This window comes from Delphinapterus leucas, chromosome 16, assembly GCF_059928025.1.
Source record: "Delphinapterus leucas isolate spDelLeu-1000000601 "Yukka" chromosome 16, BTC_Dleu_Yukka2, whole genome shotgun sequence".
NCBI classification, from domain to species: domain Eukaryota; kingdom Metazoa; phylum Chordata; class Mammalia; order Artiodactyla; family Monodontidae; genus Delphinapterus; species Delphinapterus leucas.
The window spans coordinates 8,465,284-8,485,762 of record NC_143144.1 but is presented as its reverse complement, the minus strand read 5'-3'; the positions used below and the strand labels follow the sequence as shown (position 1 = coordinate 8,485,762).

The following is a 20,479-nucleotide window of genomic DNA, read 5'->3' as shown; positions in this document are numbered from 1 at the left end:
GGTATTTCTTTGAGGGTTTAATTTGCATTTCTCTAAGGAATAATGATACTCACACCTTTTCAGATGCGTACATTTGCACATCTTCATTTGTTAAGTGTCTGCTCAAGACATTTGCATATTTTTGTTTGACAGATATATGAAGAATTTATGTTGAAGGAAACTGATGTTTATTGGCACATTAAATGTTGAAGGCAATGGATATTTACTGACACATACTAAGTAGGCTTACAACTGAACCCTTTACGCATCTGTCAATGGAAAACTGAATGACCCTGAAATACAGAAAAAAAATCTTGCATATATGATGTCAGATAACTAAATAACTTTAAATTACATAAAACCAAAAATCTAAAAATTAATTTTAAATTACATAAAATAAACTTAAATAACTTTAAATTACACTTTATCCATTATGCTTATTACACATCAAGCTCTTTGAAGGTGAGATTGTGACTTCTCTATGGTTGAAGGCAAAGTGAAAACCCAAGTCATTGATTCAGTTTGCCTAGGATTGAGCTAGAAACCAAACCAGTACCGTGCATGCTAAGGTGAGGTTTCTGTACTTAGCAGTAGATGCTGTCAGATATACAGAACATACAGACACGTGGACTATTTGGGGGACTCTACATGTGGGAGCATAAGCATTGTGTGCGAAGGGCTGCATACAAGAGTCCGCTTGGGCATTTGACTGCCAGCGTCGTGGTGGGTATCTCGTTTTCAGCCCTATCCCTGGCTCATAGCTAGAGTACTTTTCAGGGCCTCTACCTCATTCTTGGGTTTTCGTTATTTATTTTTTATGCAGATATCGGGAACCCATTTCGGACCCAGTGTGTCAGTCTCTGTGTGGGTGGTGCCAGGATGCACCTTTTTGAAAAAAGAGCTTCTAGGTGATCGTAAGTACACCTTCCTGGTGTACCTCTGGCCCATCCTCACAGCGCCTGAATGATTTAAAGCCCTCGGGCAGGCCAATCTCCAATTAGGAATCGATGGAGTTGGTATAGATTCGACATTAACGTTTAACAAGGGCCTCTTTTCCTCTTACAAAAGTAAGGGGCAGAAGCGAGAGGATCAGATCCAAGGCAGTTCTGGTGAGACCTGCCCAAAGCGCGCCTAGCAGGACTAGGGCAGGGCTGCAAGCCCCCTACCTGCGGGCGCGCGCCCGGGCCCACCGCGCACGCGCACGCACTAGCGCACGCCGGCGCCTTCCTGCGGGCGCTCGGGTCAAATGGAGTGGGTGCTGGCGGATACGCTGCTCTCGCAGAGCCGGGACCCTCGGGTCCTGCTTGGGGCGCTGTGCTGCGAGGAGGCGTCCGCGGAGCGCGTGGAGACGCTGCGCTTTCTTCTGCAGCGACTGGAGGACGAGGAGGCGCGCGGCGGCGGCGCGGGCGCGCTCCCGGAGGCGGCGCGCGAGGTCGCCGCCGGGTACCTGGTGCCGCTGCTGAGGGGCCTGCGCGGGCGCCCCGCGGGCGGCGCCGACACCGGCCCAGCGGCCTGCCAGCGCCGGCGCGTGCTGAGAGCGGCGGGCGCGGCCCTGCGCTCGTGCGCCCGCCTCGCCGGGGGCCCGCAGCTGGCGGCCGCGCTGGCCGAGGAGGCGCTGCGCGACCTGCTCGCCGCGGGCCCCGCGCCCGGCCTCGACGGGGCCGCCGAGGCGGCCGTGGAGGTGTTGGCGGCCGTGGGGCCCTGCCTGCGGCCCCTCGAGGACGCGCCGCTGCTGGAGGCGGTGGCGCGGGCCGCCCTCGCCCTGGCGCTAGGCGGGGACGAGGCGGGGCCCGCCGAGGGCGCGGCGGCGCTGGTGGCCGGGCGGCTGCTGCCGGCGCTGGGCCGGTGCGGCGGGGCGGCGCTGCGGGCCTTGTGGGGCGGGCTGGTCGCCCCCGGGGCTCCCGAGGGCCCGGGCCGAGTCGGGCCGAAGCTGCTGGTGCTGAGCGCCCTGGCGGAGAAGCTGCTGCCCGAGCCTGGCGCGGAGCACGCGACCGCGGCGCGCGAGGCGGACCCGGACGCCCGGCGCTGCTGGCGCTTCTGGAGGACGGTGCAGGCGGGGCTGACCCGGGCCGAGGACGCCCTGACGCGCAAGCGGGCGCGCTACCTGCTGCAGCGGGCTGTGGAGGTGTCGGCGGAGCTGGGGACCGACTGCGCGTGCGCCCCCCAGGAAGGAACCGGTACTTGCTTCTTTGCCCCCGGGCCCATCCCTACTTGGCTTTCTGGGAGGGAGGCCCCCTGCTTCCGGCAGTCAGCTCCTGGGGTAGTCTCCGAGATCCGTACTGAATTGGGTTATTCTCGTGGTCCTCATAAAGCCTGAAAAACCTTGGGAACCTCATGTCGAGGGTGTTTTCTGAACTGACACAGATCACTGCAGCCGAGAGGAGTCTGCATCTCCTAAACTTTCTGACCCAGAGCAGGTGGAATACTGCATCCGTGGGAATAATTTAGGAACGAGCCCAGGCAGGATTTTACAGACCAAATTTGCACTATATCGTGGTAGGTCCGTTCTAACAGGGAAGAAGAGTTAGCGCCCATCAAATTGAAAGGAAAATTATTTACATGTACTGAGCGATGAATTGAGTCTCGAGTGTTAGAATTTTGTAATGGAAACTAGCACATTCTTTTGAAATTTCCCTTGGTAGTTCTCTTAGCAGGATTTTAAAATATTTGTTAAGCATATGGGCCTTAAGTCGACCTTTGGAGAGTATTTTTGAAATTGATTTAATTGAGTGAGGTTTCAATTTTTTTACATTTTGAGCCTGTGCTTCCTACCACTTTATTACAGAACAAGAGTAGATGAAATAGCAAGGCCTCCCTTCAATTTGGTATGTTCCTATTGATTGATTTGCTCACTGAAATTATGTGAAAGTACAGTTCTCGTCTTAAATTAATTTTGAGCTATCAAAGTCAAAAATGGATTGACTGATTCAAAACTGCTTCAATTGATAGAAAATGTCTACTTTTTCAACTGGAGCTGCCTACTTATTTATACTGGTAAAGGATTTTTGTTTGGCTGAAGTTGTGAGTAGATTAGATTTTTATATAAGCTTAAAACATCAGGTAGTAAATATTTTAACAGTCCAAAAGTTGGTGATCATCCAATGAGAGTTGTCACTGGAAAACATTTTATAAATTACCAAAGTTAAACACTCATTTATTTTAAAGAGTCAGTCATTCTGCAGTTTTAAAGATAAGCAGTGGTCTCATGCTTGTGCCCCCGCCCATTTCCTTCATTTCAGAGGGCAGCCACCTTTACCTCTTTTAGCTGATTATTTTGGTATTTACCCCCGTATCTTGAAATGATCTAGTAATGTCATAAAGTCCAATGTCATTCTTGTAATTTTGGTTAAATGTGAGTTCAACAAAATTATGGCTATGAAAATACTGTTCACAGGTGATCTGTGTATATATGATGGGGTTTTTTTCCCTCCTGCAAGTTTTTGCTAGATTAATGTCATTTATGTTTCGTTGTCTCCATTCTTATCACTAATTCAACCCCAGATTCTTAGTTAATTGTCTAAATCTTTCCTGTACAAAGTCAGATCATCAGGCATTATAAATTTTCCTGAAGGAGTGTCTCCTAGAGTCCTCTTACAAGCTCAGTCTGGTGCACAGCTGACATTCTTAGATCTGCCTTCACTATCATCTGGGGGATTCCCTTCACCTGATTCTGTGTTGGGGCTCTTGTTTCCTGGAGTTCATCCTCTTCTTTGGTTTACTCATTTGTTGTAATGTATTTTCTAATAGTTCCCTGAGATAAAACTTTTTAAGACCTTGCATATTTGATAATTTAATCAAAGGATCCTTTATGTCTGATATGTTTTCATTTCTATCATTTCTATCTGTCACTTTTTTATAGTTTCCATCTCCTGAAAATCCCCAACTGTTCATGCATGTTGTCTACCTTTTCCATTAGATCCTTTAACATACTCATCATAGTTATGTACAAGTTCTGTACTTGGACCATATCTGAGTTTGGTTTTGTTTTCTGTTTTATCTCTTGGCAGTGGGGTCACTTTTTTCAGCAGAGACTGAAATATTTATGCCTTCGATGATAGGCACTCCTCTCTGTTAGACTATTTGGGTTGAGTCACTCTGGTGAGCTGGCTTTGGATTTTGTTGGTGGTGGATTGTTGCCTCCTAATGTTTAGTGTGAAGCCTATAAGGTTTTTCTCAGTGTTCTAGTTTTTCTCAAGCCCTCGATGCCGACTCCACGGATGGAGAGCTTCCTCCATGCCTTTGTCCTTCCCTCGAGGGTAGACTGCTGGTGTTGGTTACCTGGTGCAAAGCTTGAGATGGGGAAGGAGGAAACTTTTCATTTCTCCTACAACAGCCTCTTCTTAGGCCCCATGTGCCCGATCCTTAGGGTTCAACCTTTTTTTTTTTTTTTTTTGGTATGCGGGCCTCTCACTGCTGTGGCCTCTCCCGTTGCGGAGCACAGGCTCCGGACGCGCAGGTTCAGCGGCCATTGCTCACGGGCCCAGCCGCTCCACGGCATGTGGGATCCTCCTGGACCGGGGCACGAACCCGTGTCCCCTGCATAGGCAGGCGGACTCTCAACCACTGCGCCACCAGGGAAGCCCAGGGTTCAAACATTTAGCCATCTCTGCTCCCTCTCCAGTGGCACATAACCTCTGCCTCCTACTTAATGAAGGGTTAAGAGTTTCCTTAACTTCTCCTGTGGCGGCTGCATTCTGCTTGTATCTGTGGTGGGTCTTGAGGGCTGATACTCTGCCCTCCTCCACAGCAGCAGACCTGCTTCATATGAGTGCCAGACACATAAGAGGCTTTCCTCGTGTCAGTGCAGGGTCGAGGGGAGAGCAAGTGTTTAGCCATCCCCAGGGGCAGCCAACTTTGCCTGGTGTGAGAGCAGGGACAAGGGTGGGATTGTGGGAGGGTTTCGGATTGTGGGAGGGTTTCCTCCGGCGGCCGACAGCTTTGGCCTCCTTTCAGGGAAGGGTCCAGGGTGCGGGCAGGCGTCTTCAGTTGACCACCACCTTGTACTCCTGCAGGGCATGGATGGGCTGCCCTTTCAAACCTCCGTGGGCCCTGCATGCCCACGCCTCCAGGGTCCCCTGCCCTGCCCACAGTCTTTCTTGAACACATGGGGGAGGCCTTGAGGAAAAGAGCTGGTGAGTGGGTGTAGACTCCCTTGGGGTTCCCAGAGTTTCTAAGTTGTCCACACTTGGCTTTTAAAAACTTGTCAAATTTTTATTTTATTTTTTAACTGCAGTTCGTGTGTCCTGTCTTATTCTTGGAGAGGCTTTTTGCCCTTTGGAATTCAGAGAGCAATGTGACCTCAGCTCTCTGATGGACCTCCCCCCACAAAAAAAAAAGTTTAGGGTTTTGTTGATAATCCAGCCTTTCTTCTCTTTGTTGGTGTGGCAGTAATGTTTTCTTGTGGCTTTCTTGGAAGCCAAGACCAAGCGTATCTAGACACTTTTATTTTGCCCTCACATTCAAGTGATGGTTTGATTGGGGTAGAATTCTGGCTTGGAAAACATTTCTGTTCAAAATTTTAAAGGTATCCATCCATCTGATGTCTTAGAGGCTCGAGCTCCCATTGTTACTGTTGAGAAGTCTGAAACCATTTGAATCCTGTTTATTTGTACGTGAGCTGTTTCTTCTCCATGGATGATTATAGAGACTGTGTCCCCAGCTTTCTGCCATTTCAGTTTTGAGGGCCTGTTTACATCCTGGTGTAGGGCACTCGGACCTTTTCAATCTGGAAATCATGTCCTTCGGTCCTGAGAACTGCTCTCGTATTACTTTGATTTCCTCCCTTCCTTTTTTGCTTTCTGTTCTCTTTTTGGTTATCGAACCTCCTGGACTGGCCTTTAACACATCTCTTCTCTCCTGTTTTCTATGGTTTTGTCTTTGTGCTCCACTTCCTGGGTGATTTCCTCAACTTTATTTCCAGTCCTTTCTTTGAGTTTCTTCTTTTTGCTATCAGATTTTTATTCTCATGAGATCTTTTTTGTTCTTGGAATGCCCCCTTTTTAATAGTATCCTGTTTTTATATCATAACCACACTATCTTATCTCCCTTTAAAATATTAGTGAAAGTTTTTTCTTTTTTAGGTTTTCTTTTTCCTGTGTAGTTTTGTTTTCTCCAGATTTCCTTGTTTATTTGTTTTGGTCTTGATCTTTAGTGTAGAGGTTTCCCTAGATGTCTGGTGAGCCTTAGACACCTGCTTATATACGTAAGAATGTGGGACGAAAAGTCAAGTTTAAAGCTCTAAACACATGCGTGGTGCTTGTTGACTGTGCACTTCGCTGTAAGGCGATCTGGCCAGGGCATTTTGTTAGGTAATCTCTGGTGAAAGTATTTTCAGGTCTTTCCTCTTGGGGTGGCCACATGCCATGGAGACGGTCCTCTGGGACCTGAGAGGCCAAGACGGTGATGGGGGCAGGTGGAAGGGGGTCTCAGCATCCAGGGTGCATACGTGTTCACTTCCCATTTTCATGTGGCACTCACCCTGACATCAGCCGTGTCCAGTGCCCCTCAATCTGGAGACCCACTCTTTTACCTTCCCCAGAGAATCAATCCCAGTCTTTTTCCTGTTCAGAACACAGGAAAGGGCATCTGGGGATCTGTTTCTTAAACACATTAAACAAATCCTTTTTAGTTTAGCCTTGATTTTCACCTCTACTTACTGAAGTATTTTTTTCTGCCAGTTCCTTAGGCTTGGGGAGATTTTGTAGTGTGAATCAGATTTTTTTCTTTGCTTTCCTTGTGCCAACTTACTAATCACTTGTCTTGATTCTGCTTGCTTTTAATCTGATTTGCGGATCCTAATTTCATTGCTGTTGTCTGCTCCCCTGTTTTCTCCAATTCTTGGGTTTTTGCCTTTGAAAAATCTCTTACTGTTATAGTGAGATTCTTAGGGAGAGAAAGTAGAGTACATGTGTTCAAGTCTGTCATCCTTACCCAGAGTTCCAAGGTAGTAACCTTAATTTTTTTTGAAAAAACCTCCTTTTGAGATTCTTGTTTGCCCAAGCCTCCTACCTAGGCTCTAATACAGGGGCACCCTCCATTGTTAGAGAAAACAACATTTGGTAATAGTAGCATAATTTTAAGAACTGTTATCATTTGGAAGCTTATGAAAGTTTCTGATTTCGGAACTAAATCTAGGAACTAATTTTCTTTTTTAAACCATATCAGGCCCAAGTCTGTTTTGGTGGTCTGAGAAGAAAAAAGATGAGCTTCTAAAGTTTTGGGAAAACTATATATTAATTATGGAAACTCTTGAAGGAAATCAGGTAAGTGTTTTCATATTTTAACAAATCCTATGTAAATGCAGTTCTTGGGGTTTTTTCCCAAACATTCTGTAAAAGCAATACAAAAAGGCCAACTTGGATATAGCATAATGGAGTAAAGCTCCATAAAGTGTACTTTGTTTTCTGGCATAGGTGCAATTTAAGATTGAATATAAACTCAGGAAATTAAAGAATACTTTCAGTTGACTTAAGTTATCATTCAAAGAATTCAGTCTTATTTGATCTTCCCTTGACATTTACTTCTAAAATGTTTACAAGTTTTTAGTTTCTTGATGTTATGAATAATCTCCTAAGAAATGCACACTAAGGGAAATGTTACTTAAAGTCTGAGGTAAATTGTTATTAAGTAAATAATGACCCTATAATGGCCCCTTGATTTTGTAGATTTCCTTCCTTCCTTCCCTCCCACCCTCCTCCCTCCCCCTCCCTCCCACCCTCCTCCCTCCCCCTCCCTCCCACCCTCCTCCCTCCCCCTCTGTCTCTCCCTCCCTCCCTCCCTCCCTCTCTCTCTTACATCTTTGCATTCTTGGTCCTGAGAATGGAAACTTGAAAAATCATTTGCAGTCAACTTTGAGTTCATTTTTGTAGGATCTTAGAGTTTTTAAGTTGAGAAGAATCTCTTAAGATTACCTACTCTAGTGCAATGTTCTCAAACTTTAACATTCATTAGAATCACCCAGATGGCTTATGAAAGTGCCCGGCCTGCAAAGTTTCTGATTCAGCAGGTCTGCGGTGGGGCCTGAGAATTCAGATATTTTACATGTTCCTTGGAGATCCATAAGCTGCCATTCTGGGCACCACACTTGGAGAACCCCTGTTGTAGGGGTTCTCAGTCCATAAGGTGCGGGGCCTGCCATCGTGGAGCCACTGGGAGGTGTCAGTCCAGATGCGTTGTTTGTGGACTAAAATAAAGAATTACTCATATGTACTAAATATATGTAGGTACAAGGATGAGCAATAAAGGAAAAGCATTTCTAAACTTATGGTTTTCCTGAATCAGTATATCCTCAAGACCCTCGCTATTTAGAAACTGTGATTTACCTTTAGTTTGTAGGGTATGTAAATTAGACGCTGGTATCTGTAGCAGAGTCTAAGAATGAAGAGCCTTGAACTCAGAACTGACTCTGCTTCTAAATGTGTGGCCTTGAGCAACGTGAGTAACTAGATAAAGCATCGCAGTATTTTTTCCTCTTTGTAACATATTGGTATACAGGCCCTGCCTCTTCTCCAGGGTGGTAAGGAGGAACAGAGTGACTGTTGTATAAATAGATGAAAAGTCTTTTGAGTTTTGAACGGTGAATTTTCATTTCCTGTGGCTTTTTGCTTTTGTTTTTTCAGATACATGTTATAAAGCCAGTTTTACCAAAGCTAAACAATCTGTTTGAATATGCAGTGTCAGAGGAAAATGGTAACAGTTACTTTTATTTTGCTTTTTTATAACACTTACAGTTTTTCCCCTTAATTTTATAATTAACTCTTATTCATTATAGAGCATGCTATAGGAATATATGAATTTACTGCTACCAAGAGACAGCTGCTAACATTCCAGATACATACCTTGTGGATTGATTGTTCATAATGTTTTTTTCTCACTCAGCAGTATAACCAAATGCATTTACCTATGTCCTTAAATAGTCTTTGAGAATTTAATTTTAAATGGCTGCAGAGTTTTCTATAATTTAGAGGTCTGGTAACTTATAAACTTCTGATTATAGAAAATTTCAGACATTGACGGAAGGAGAAGAGTTTGTATGATGAACCCCACCACCCGGCTTTAGCAGTGATCAACTCGTGCCAGTCTCTGTCTCACATCATATGTGGCCTTTCCTGCTCCCTCCCCATCAAATGATTTTGAAGCCCATTCCTAGACAGCATATCATTTCATCTGTAATTTTTTTTAGTATATATCCTTGAAACATAAGGGCTCTTTGGTAATGTTTTAATCATGGTGTATTATTCATTTTTAATAAGAGCTCTTTGGTATTACATATTTTAAGTGCTTTCCATCCTTATTCTCTTAATGTATCTGTTTCATTGTTAGAGTTATTTTCTTCAGGTTTCAGCTATTCTGTAGGTTGGACTTCTTAGGAAGAGAAAATTCCAAGATGCTATTTTAAATATGGTTTTTAAGTCCTGTATCAGTTCTATATTATGAGGGCTTTTCAGGAGAAATAAAATGAAGCTGGAGCTTCTTAAAATTATTTTATGAAATTAAGTTTAGATCAACGAGACCGCTAAATGCAAGCTCATGGTGTTTTGTATTCATATGAATGATAAAATGCTACATTATCATGTTTACACATGAGAAATAACGTAGGTAGATGGGTTTTAGTGCCTACTTTAGATAATTACAACTTTAGTAGTTTGACCCCTTAGGAATTGAGCTTTATTCAGCTGATTGCTATGGTTGTTTTCTGATACACTGGGATTTTTCACAGACCGTAGGAATCTGTAGTCCCACCTGGGGCTAGAATTTAATTGAATCCTGTTGTGACTTCACTTATGCATTTACTGTTAAAATGATTCTCTTATTACCATGTCTTGCCCACAGCTCTTGGCAAACCAAATCAAGTGGCGGTGACAGATTTTGAAAAATCACTGCCAAAGGATTGAACAAGCATCTTGGTGTAAATTCCAAAAAAAAAAAAAAAAGACTGATTTATTTATAGAATGCCATGAGTTAAAAATGCTGAGTTTTTTTTCTAATAGTGTTAAAGGATATTTCAAAAAAGTTAAAGTATGTCCAAGGTACATACTCCATTTTTTGTTTCTCACTCACTTGTATATTTACTTAATAGATGTTTACCTAGTGTCCAATACATGCTAAGCGCTGGGATAAAGCGGTGAGACAGATGTACTCTTTTTCACTTGATTTTTGTCTGTTTTCCAGGAAAAAATAGCTTTGATGGTAAGTTCTAGACAGGCAACAAACAAGAGGCAGAAATGGAGTTATTTTGATGATGAGTTCTAGACAGGCAACAAACAAGAGGCAGAAATGGAGTTATCTAGTGAGTGAGGCCATACCTTGGAGAGGGCAGCTAGGAAAGACCTGCCTGAAGAGTGACACAGAGGTTGAGGAGACAGCTCTGGGTGCAGAAGCCCTGAGATGGGAACAGCTGAGTGGGGTAGAGGACCCAACCAGTAAACCACAGCACAGTGGTATGGGAAGGCGGGTTAAGGTCGGAGTAGTTGTCAGAAGCAGTTCATGCCTCGCTTGTTTTTTAGTCTGAGTTTTGAGAAGCCACGCAAGGGTTTTAAATGGAGCAGGGACAGTTTCACGTTTCTGTATGAAAAATGGATTGAAGTAAGGTGAGAGAAGAATTGGTTGAAATCACCCCAAACCTAGAGTTTCAACCTGCGTGGGGTCATATTTAATTTTTGTACGCTGTAGCCACTATGACACTCGCTTGCGGCCTTTCTCAGTGAATCTCTCTGAAAATGGAATGCCAAATACTGAAGTTATTTTGGTTATTCAGTAATTAAACACCCTCAGATGTGATTAAAAAGAGACTCACTTTTGCGGTGTTGTAATGAAGTTAATGTGTTTGTGTTTAGTTTTGAATATATAGTCTACATGGGGCAACATGATGTGAGAATCTGAAGTCAACATTCGGTGTTTATTTCCACAGGATGTTGGCTCTTTCACCCATCCTGGCATCTGTGTATTTATAAAAGAATGTTTGAAAGTGAAAATAAAATCCTGACCAAAGAAGGCGTTACCCATTTTTTGGAGCTCTATGAAACAAGGGTTCTTCCCTTTTCAGCAGAATTTTCTGAGGTAATGACAGCCTTTCCCTTTCCTTTTTCCCTTTGTCAAAAGATGAGGGGCGAAGGTATTTGTTTTATCCTATGTGATCTTCAAAAAATATACACTAGGCCTTGAAAATTGCAAGTAACATTTTAGAGGTTTGCATACAACAAACCCTATTTCTCTAAACTTCGCTATCGTACTGGGAGAACGCTTTCTGTAATGTAGTTTGTCGATAGGCTGCCTGCATCATTACCAGTAGTTCTTTGTTATCAGTATTCTGAACAAAAAAGTCAACAGCATGAAAACTGGTATAGAAGCGTGCTAGTGATATTGTTTCCACAGTTCTGAATCACAGAATTACCGCTCTTTGTTTAGTCACGCTAGTCCCCCAGTTCTGAGTCGATGAATTGCTGTCGACTGTACTGAGCAGAGGCTGCCTTTAGAGCCGTGTTATTAGCATCTATGCTTCCATTTATCAGAAATCACAGAAAGCAAAGAGATTGTGAGAGCTACAGCTGTGACTTAAAGTTTTATATTATGGTGCCACATGAGTCAGGTGGTCACTGACTTTGGTATGGTAATGTACCTCTCATTTAGAGGTAACTGAAGTAAACTTTCCTAATTGTCCAACTACATGTATAGTGTTTTAATATGCATCATTTTTCTACATTCTCGTAGCCTTCTTGCACTTCCTGGAAGCTTGCTTTTTTGTCTAGGAATATTTTTGAAGATACACTTTTCCCCCTTTGTCTTCCAGGCATAGGGGCTTGAATTTTCTCTTGAGTATCTTTTTGTTTTTTCCTTTGTTACTATCTTTATTTTCCACCATGTGTCCCTTCTTTGGACTCTTTTCTTCCTTCTCAGCACAGCATGTACTCTCCTCTCAGTATTCCATATGTTTTTATCAGGTGGGAAAATTCAGTATTTGTTTTGTCATTCTGGTGGAATTAAGGTATCCTCCAAGACTATCATAAACCAGCCTACAGCATGAGAGGTCAGCTTTGCTTGTAACAGCTCTTCTGTAGCCCTGTGTAGGATATGCATTTACAGCAAGCTGACTGTTCAAAATTACAGTTACAACTTAACATCAAATACTTTTTTCCTTTTTTTTTTTAGTTTATTATTGGGGCATTAATGGATGCACTTTCACAGAGCTCTCTATACAGCAGGTAAACAAACATTGTTATTTAGCAGCAATGCAGTCATATGTATTTGGTATATAAATTTCATGTGATTATGAAGTATGACCAGATTGTTTAATGAATTTGTTCCATAAATATACGTTGCCTTGTAGATATTCAGCTTTTTCTAACCATGTCATCCCTTCTGTGTTTGTTATTCTTCTTGCCTTTCTTCCAGTAGTTGTGTCAGGTGTTTCTCTTTTTCTTTCCTTTCCTACTTTGAACCCATCCATTCTTGACCTTTTGGGAAGGATATCTTACATAGCTACTTCTTCTCCCTTACTCCTGATTTCTGCCCTCTTGGAAATTGTAGTGGCTTTGGCTAACCAACACTTGACACTTTTATTTTTTCCTTTTTCTTTTAACTTTTGATCTTGACTTATAGAAAAGTGTGAGAATAATACAGAGAATTCTCATTTATCTTTTATCCACATTCCCTAAGTGATACTGTTTAACCATATTTGCTTAATCGTCTTCTCTCTCATGACGATTTTGTGTGTGTGTGTGTGTATACCTCTGTTTCTTAGCTCTGTCTGCTGAGCAGACTTACCATCTATATTTCAGTGTCTGTCCATCCATCCATCCATATTAAAGACCATCAGTTCACACCAGCACATCCATTTCTAGTCCACTACCACAGGGTTCATTCTAACTTCCCCCTTTCCCTATCTGACGGTGCAGGCCATTCTCCATGACATATTGCTTATTTGACACCATTACCCTTTGTCCAGGTTGATACTGGGAAGAGTTTGTCAGTATTGTGCCTTATCCTCATTTTTTGAGCATTACCTGTATTCTTGAATTATATCTTCAAAAAGTTCCCTTGCTTTTGAAATTATGTTGTCTAATTTTGAAAACTAGGTTTTTTTATACTTGCAAGTCTTGTTTGGTATACCTCTAATAGAAAAAAACTCACCACCAACTTCTTTAAAATTTTTAAGTTAGTCTGTGCTAAGTTATATTAATATTTAGTCCTATTTAATATCGAAAGAGCATAGTAACGCTAGATTTGCCAATTATTTTTCAATTTCAAATAATCATTACTGTTGAATAGTTTTCTGAAGCAATTAGACCGCTGGAAAGCAGTAAAACCAACGTGGTGCCTTCTGAGAGCTGACAAACACATTTATTACGAAATGCCTTCAGTTCCCTAGCACCCTAATGTGTTCAATTAACAGATAATGTCCCTGGCCGAAGCATATAGCAAAAAAAAAAAAAGACAATGTGACTTTAGTAGATGTTAATAATTAAATGCTCTTGCAAAAGTTACTTATTACTAACATATGTCTTTCTGTGAATGTTATTTCTTTTATTTAACACTTAAAGATTTAAAATCATTGGATTAGGTGTTGGGAACAATAAAATATAATTTTAAAGTTTCATTTTTAGACTTTTTTTTAAACGATACTATTTGGCAAGATTCATATATGTGTGTCAGAGAAAGTGTCATTAAAAAAGAAATCCATGCCTGCTTAGTGTCGCACATTGCTAACTCACGTCTGTTTTCCTAGAAGATCTCTGATGTTTTTAGCAGAAGGATCCTCAAGATTTTACTGAAAAATAGAATGCAGGTTTAGAAGAAGAAGATGGTTTTGTTGTTTTATTGTTGAAAGACATTTGGGCCATATTCCATTTAGTTTCAGTCTACTTATTTGTAAATAGATTTAAAATATTTGTTTTTTTTCCCCTTTGTCTGTAGGTCCCCAGGCCAGCTGATAGGAAGTGGTTCTCCACTGGGATTGAAATTACAGAAGTTCTTAGTCACTTACATTTCTCTTCTTCCAGAAGAAATAAAGAGTATGTGTCAGTAAAGAGTTTCTTTTTAATTTATTAGCTTAAATTTTTAGTATGTTGGTTATAAGCACCAACCTATGACTATTATAATCAGTATTATCAAAATAGTTCCTTTTTCCAGAGTATGCAAATTTTGTCAGAATTATACACATGTCCATTGACACTGAGTACACAATTTTACTTTTGTATATAACGTGATACCAGTATTGGTATCCGTAGCATGGAAGCAGTTTTGCAGTGTGTGCTGCAGTTTGCCATTCTTTCCACTTGTCTCCATTCAGTTTCAAAAATGAGCAAAATAGGTCGAAGAAAGAAAGAACCTGGGCTTAGGAAAAAGTTATAAACAGAGTGTCTGTTGTGGCAAAGTTGTCCATTTATAGATATTGACTCAGAAAGATAAGAAAGGAAAAAATACTTGCTTTTCGTAAGACCTTGTATCCTAGAAATATCCCACTTCTTCAGGTTGGAGATGTACTTTTCTTCCTGATGGGCTATGTTGGTAAGCAAAGCACAAAACCGGTGGTATTTTGCTTGCCGAGTAGCAGGGCCCACTCTTCTTTCCGAGTCTTTTTTTTCATTCTGGGCTTTGTGACTTAGAAAGTGACCCTGGCTATGAAATATATATATATATATACTTTTTCTTTTGTATTTAATCTGCAAATAGGGTGACCAATGACCAGTGGTACTATGTATTCAAAAGTCAGGGAAGAAAGAGAAAAGATGGTCACCTGTATATCACAACTTCAGATTTATAGAAAATGGATTGTTTTGATTACTTTTTTAAAAAGTTAAACTGGAGAAGATAACTGTCAGAGCCGTTCTTTAGTTTGCTAGAATTTGGAAGCTTACAGTCTGGGGATTCATTTGCCAACCACGTTGGCACATCTCACGTCATGACGGTGATCAGTGCCCCCCAGAGTTTGAGCGCCTAGAGTTTGTGGCCGTGTGACCCTGTCAGTGTGGTGAGTGAATAAGCAATAGAGGCTTGGCTGTTGCCATCGTCCTTGTGTCATGAGAGAGCTGTGAGGCAGAAGATGGGAACTGAATTAGTCCAACAGGAGGGAGGGCAGGTAGAATGTTTATTTACAGTTTTTACTTTGTGGTTTTTTCTGTCAATAATATCCTAAGCGTATCTAGTTCTGGGCTAGGCACTTTGGGAGATATAAAATACAGGTCATACCCTTTCAGGAGCGTCCAGGGATTTCTTAAAAGTCATTGTAAGTGATGATCTCAGGAAACAGACATTTTTATTAACTACTATGACTTGAAGATCCTTAAGATATCACATATTAGCAGAGAAAGCGGGATAGAGCACCATCCTTTTGTATCTCAAAATACTTAATTACAGTGATTAGATCCAGGGTAGGTACGAAATAACCTGTGAGAAAGATCTAATATCACTGCTTGCAGATACCAGAGGCCAGCTACCATTGGTACTTCTCATCCTGTGTTTCTTTAATATCTCCAACAGATGAATGGTTTCCAATAGTAAAAAATTTATCTTTTACCTTAACTATTAAATATATAGCTACATGGTTATCAGAATTTCTACAATGCACTAGAATACTTACCTTACTAAAAAGGAATGAAATTGAAATGACATTGATTTTTTTTTTTGTTCCCAACAGCTTTATTGAGATATAATTCACCATAAAATTCACCCTTTTAAATTGTTCAGTTCAGTGGTTTTTTAGTATAGTCACAAAGTTATACAACTATCACCACTAATTCCAGAATACTTTCATCATCCCCAAAAGAAACTCCTTGCCCATAAGTAATCAAGTCTCATTTTCCTTTCCCCTGGTTCCTGTCAGCCGCTAATTTACTTTCTGTCTCTCTAGATTTGCCTATTCTAAACATTTCATATAAATGGAATCATATAATACGTGGCCTTGTATTTTATGTCTGGCTTCTTTTGCTTAGCATAATGTTTTTAAGATTCACCTATGTTGTAACATTTATCAATATTCCATTCCTTTCTGTAGCTGAATAATATTCCACTGTGTAGATACTTCACATTCTGTTTATCCATTCATCAGTTGATAGATGTTTGGATTGTTTCCACTTTTAACTATTATGAATAACTCCTATGAATATTCACATACAGGTTTTAATATGAATGTAATCTTTCACTTCTCTTAATTATATACCTAGGAGTAGAATTATTAGGTCAAATAGTAACTCTGTGTTTAACTTTTTTTTTTTTTTTTTGCGGTACGCGGGCCTCTCGCTGTTGTGGCCTCTTCCGTTGTGGAGCACAGGCTCCAGACGCGCAGGCTCAGCGGCCATGGCTCGCAGGCCCAGCCGCTCCACGGCATGTGGGATCCTCCCAGACCGGGGCTCGAACCCGTGTCCCCTGCATAGGCAGGCGGACTCTCAACCACTGTGCCACCAGGGAAGCCGTGTGTTTAACTTTTAAAGGAGCCACCAAACTCTTTTCCACACTGGCTGTACCATTTTACATTTCCACCAAGAATGTCTGAGCGTTCATGTCTCCACATCCTGGTTAACACTTGTTATTGTCTGTCCTTTTGACGGTAGCCATCCTAATGGGTGTGAAGTTGTATCTCATTATGGTTTTTGATTTGCATTTCTCTACATAAAGTATGATGTTGAGCATCTTTTCACGTGCTTGTTGGCAACAATGACGTCTTAAAACTTTTTCTTTCAGGTAGTTTCCTGTTAAAGTTTATTCAGAAGATGACGAGCCGACATTGGTGTGCTATTCCCATTTTGTTTCTATCTAAGGCTTTGGCAAATATCCCAAGATGTAAAGCCCTGGGTATAGAAGGGCTTCTTGCCCTGAGGTAATGTACTCTGAGTATGTTCACATACGGTTATTTGTCATACCTTTCCGTTAGTAAATTTTGTTTTTCCTTCTGCTTTAATCCCTAGTGAGTGGTTTTAGTTAATATCAGCATCGGGATTTTTCGCTCTTAATTTTATATAATAAAAAAGTAAATTAAAAAAATCTATTCATATAGTTGAACTTATTTTGTTTTATGAATTACTAATTTAAATATATGCCATAATACATACTATTGGATTATGGTCACTTTAAAAATAAGGCCAGTAAGTTGTTTTTATTACATTAATATGTAGGAAACCAGAGATAAAATAACAAATATTAATATTGATTACAAAGTATTTCAAAAAAGTGTAAAATTCTTACTTTGAAATTGTCTTTTTTTTTTAAATAAATTTATTTATTTTTGGCTGCGTTAGGTCTTCATTGCTGTGCGCGGGCTTTCTCTAGTTGCGGTGAGCAGAGGCTACTCTTTTTTGCGGTGCGTGGGCTTCTCATTGCGGTGGCTTCTCTTGCTGCGGCGTGTGGACTCCAGGCGCGCGAGCTTCAGTAGTTGTGGCACACAGGCTCAGTAGTTGTGGCTCACAGGCTCTAGAGCACAGGCTCAGCAGTTGTGGCGCACGGGCTTAGTTGCTCCACGGCATGTGGGATCTTGCCAGACGAGGGATTGAACCCGTGTCCCCTGCATTGGCAGGCGGATTCTTAAACCCTGCGCCACCAGGGAAGTCCTTATCTTGTTTTTAAAAGGAGATTTGTTTCATATTAAAATTGAGCTCCACTAGAGGCCTTAATTATTTAATAGCTTTGAAATTCTCCTGGCAGTGACTGTCTGCGTTAGAAAGTGTAGATATAGTAAATCAAGTTGTCAGTTACCACAAACTATCAGAATTGTCCTGAGACCATGGAAGTGCGTGTGTTTTCTCCTGTGTCAGGGACGTTCTTCAGTGCACCATGATCACACATCAGATCCTGCTGCGAGGGGCAGCACAGTGCTATCTCCTTCAGACGGCCATGAATCTGGTAGACGTGGTGAGTTTATCTTTCTTCCTAATGTTAACTCCAGTTTCCTAGTCTTTCTTAGTGAGCGGCTGTTCATAGAAGAGTTAACACAGCAGGCCTGTGATGCTGTCGTTAGAAAGCCCTGCTTATAAGGTTGGCCCTTGGCTGGCATCTGGGAACTTGGATTTCAGGAGGGTTCCCACCATCCTACCTACTGTGCCTGCACTACTCATACAAACAGTGTGGTCTCTACTGAACACCTGCTTTCCTTCCCGGGGTCTGGAATTGTAGGTGCGATGCAGGGGGTGTCTGTGTGACCAGCTCCCAGTAAAAACCCTGGGTGCTGGGTCTCTAAGGAGCTCCCCTGGTAGGCATTTTACACGTCGGTGGGGTAGCTGGGTGACCGTACCGGGAGAGGACTCTTGGAAGCTTTCACCTGGTTTCCTCTGTACTTTTTGTGCACGTCTTCCAGGAAATTGACATTCAAGGAAAACCTTTATTCTCTGTTTTTCACAGAGCTCCAGTAACACTACTGCTGAGAACAGGGGTCAGCAAACATTTTTGTGAAGGGCTGGATTAGTATATATTTTAGGCTTTTTGAGTCATACGGTCTCTGTCACAACTACTCAAGAGCAGCCATAGACCATTTATAAATAAATGGGCATGGCTGTGTTCCAGTAAAACTTCACTTACAAAACAGGCTGTGAGTGGTTTTGCTGACCCCCAGCTTAGAGCAAGCTATCTTAATTGAAGATGCGCAACCTTCAGGGAATGAAAAGACCCGGGTGGTTTTCTTAAGGCGGGGTCATTTTTGCAGCGTTGAAAAGTAAGATTCACTTTTAAGTAATAAGTAATTTCTTACAGGCTGTTTCTGTTTTTGCTTTTAGATCTGTGACTGTTTTACCTCTAAGATAGCAACCTCGATTTTAAGGAAACTAGATTTATGAAGTGATCTTTCATTTTCTATAATGGTCATAGATAATTGCATATAATTGCATGTTTGTAGTCAATGTCTTCCTATTAAAAGTTGAATAATGTTTTCTTTTTAGAAAGTAGCTTTCGATTTACCAAATAGTATTCTACCGTAAGTGGTCTGCTAGACTGCTTTTGCAGTGATTTTGATTCAGTGATGTTTGATTCAAACATTTTTAAATGAGTAATTTTTTAAAACTGCCCTGCCCCCCCCCCAGGAGAAAGTGTCCCTCTCTGATGTCTCATCTCTTGTCATGTCACTGAGACAAGAGGAGTCCTTCAGACGAGGAACTTCATTGTGGACAGAGGTGAGCCTGAAAATAATTTAATGATAAGGTCTTTGAAAACTTTGTGAAAAATTGTTATCTAATTGAATTCGTTACTAGCCTTTTATGTAAAATATGATTGCTTTGCTATCTGTCACCAGGGGTTTTTAAAACTTATTTGCTTTGAGTGGATGTAACCAGTAACGCTGCTGAGGTTCCTATGGAGAAACGGGGGCAGGAAGTATCTGGAATAGAGAAGGGCCGGTTTGGGGGTGGGGGGCAGTGTTAGTGGGCAGATCCCGATTCCGGATGAGATGTCCTGGGAGTGATGATTTTAAATGACATATTAATACATATGATATTTCTAAACAAATTAAGATTATACTGTTTTGAATTTTATTTTTCATCTTTACCTACATTTGAATATTATATAGCATGTTGGCTAAATAGTTCCCCAATATGGGATATTTAAAAATTCGGTTGATTAAATATTTTAGAATTTATTTAATCAGTTCCTTTTGTTGGACTTCTGCTTCAGATCTTATTTCATCTAGAAATATGTACTACTAAAAGATGAAGATACTGCTACGCCCTTATCACACCTAAAAATGTTATTAATTTCTTGATTCAAATATTCGGTGTTTAATTTATCCAGATGTTCAATAAATGTGTTTTTCTGTTTGTTTTTTGCATTTTGTTTGTTCAAATAGTCAGTTTTATTCAAGTACCCAAATAAGGTCTATTCATTGGATCGATGTGTATAGTTTGTAAATGGTGGTTAATCCACCTGGAACTTATTTTGATATCTGGTGTGAGCTGTGAGGTTTAAATGAAAAAATGCATGTAAACATGTTTCAGACTGTGCTTGGCCCATGCTAAGTGTAAATATCTACGGCTACTATTGTCTTTTCCCCTTGGTTTGATCAGATAGCTGCTTGGTTTAAGTTTACAGAAAAAAAATGAACGGAAAGTACAGAGAGTTCCCATATGCCCGCTGGGTACCCTCCGCATCCAACACCTGTGGCTGTTATTATTAGCCTCTTGCGTTAAACATGGTACATTGTTACCATTGATGAGCCAATACTGATACATTATTATTAACTACTGTTCATAATTTACATTAGGGTTCACTCTTTGTGCCATACATTCTGTGGGCTTTGACATGTATCCACCGTTGCAGTATCACACAGAATAGTTTCCGTGCTGGAAAAATCCCCAGTTCACCCAGTAATTCCTATCTTCTCTTGCTCCCCCAAACCCCTGGCAGCCCCAGGTATTTCACTGCCTGCATAGTTTCCAGAACGTCCTGCAGTTGGAATCATACGTTGTGAAGCCTTTTCAGATTGGCTTCTTTCAATAAGCTGTAATATGCCTTTGAGGTTCCTCCATGTCTTTTCATGGCTTGGTAGCACGTTTCTTTTTAGCACTGAATAATATTCCTTTGTCTGGGT

At 41.4% G+C, this 20,479-nt stretch overlaps 1 protein-coding gene across 5 annotated transcripts in view; it reads left to right on the top strand.

The window, feature by feature from the left end:
• The first annotated feature begins 1,187 nt into the window (after nucleotides 1-1,187).
• The window catches only part of TARBP1 (tRNA guanosine 2 -O-methyltransferase TARBP1), a 64,632-nt gene continuing 45,340 nt past the window's right edge, over nucleotides 1,188-20,479 (top strand). For all 5 annotated transcript variants that reach the window (XM_022553194.3, XM_089897428.1, XM_089897430.1 and 2 more), the window contains exons 1-9: nucleotides 1,188-2,156; nucleotides 7,144-7,241; nucleotides 8,598-8,667; nucleotides 10,889-11,037; nucleotides 12,127-12,179; nucleotides 13,891-13,988; nucleotides 16,657-16,792; nucleotides 17,724-17,820; nucleotides 18,981-19,070. In XM_022553194.3, the coding sequence (XP_022408902.2) occupies nucleotides 1,226-2,156; nucleotides 7,144-7,241; nucleotides 8,598-8,667; nucleotides 10,889-11,037; nucleotides 12,127-12,179; nucleotides 13,891-13,988; nucleotides 16,657-16,792; nucleotides 17,724-17,820; nucleotides 18,981-19,070 (1,722 nt within the window). In that variant the 5' untranslated portion in view covers nucleotides 1,188-1,225. The remainder of the gene's footprint in view (nucleotides 2,157-7,143; nucleotides 7,242-8,597; nucleotides 8,668-10,888; nucleotides 11,038-12,126; nucleotides 12,180-13,890; nucleotides 13,989-16,656; nucleotides 16,793-17,723; nucleotides 17,821-18,980; nucleotides 19,071-20,479) is intronic.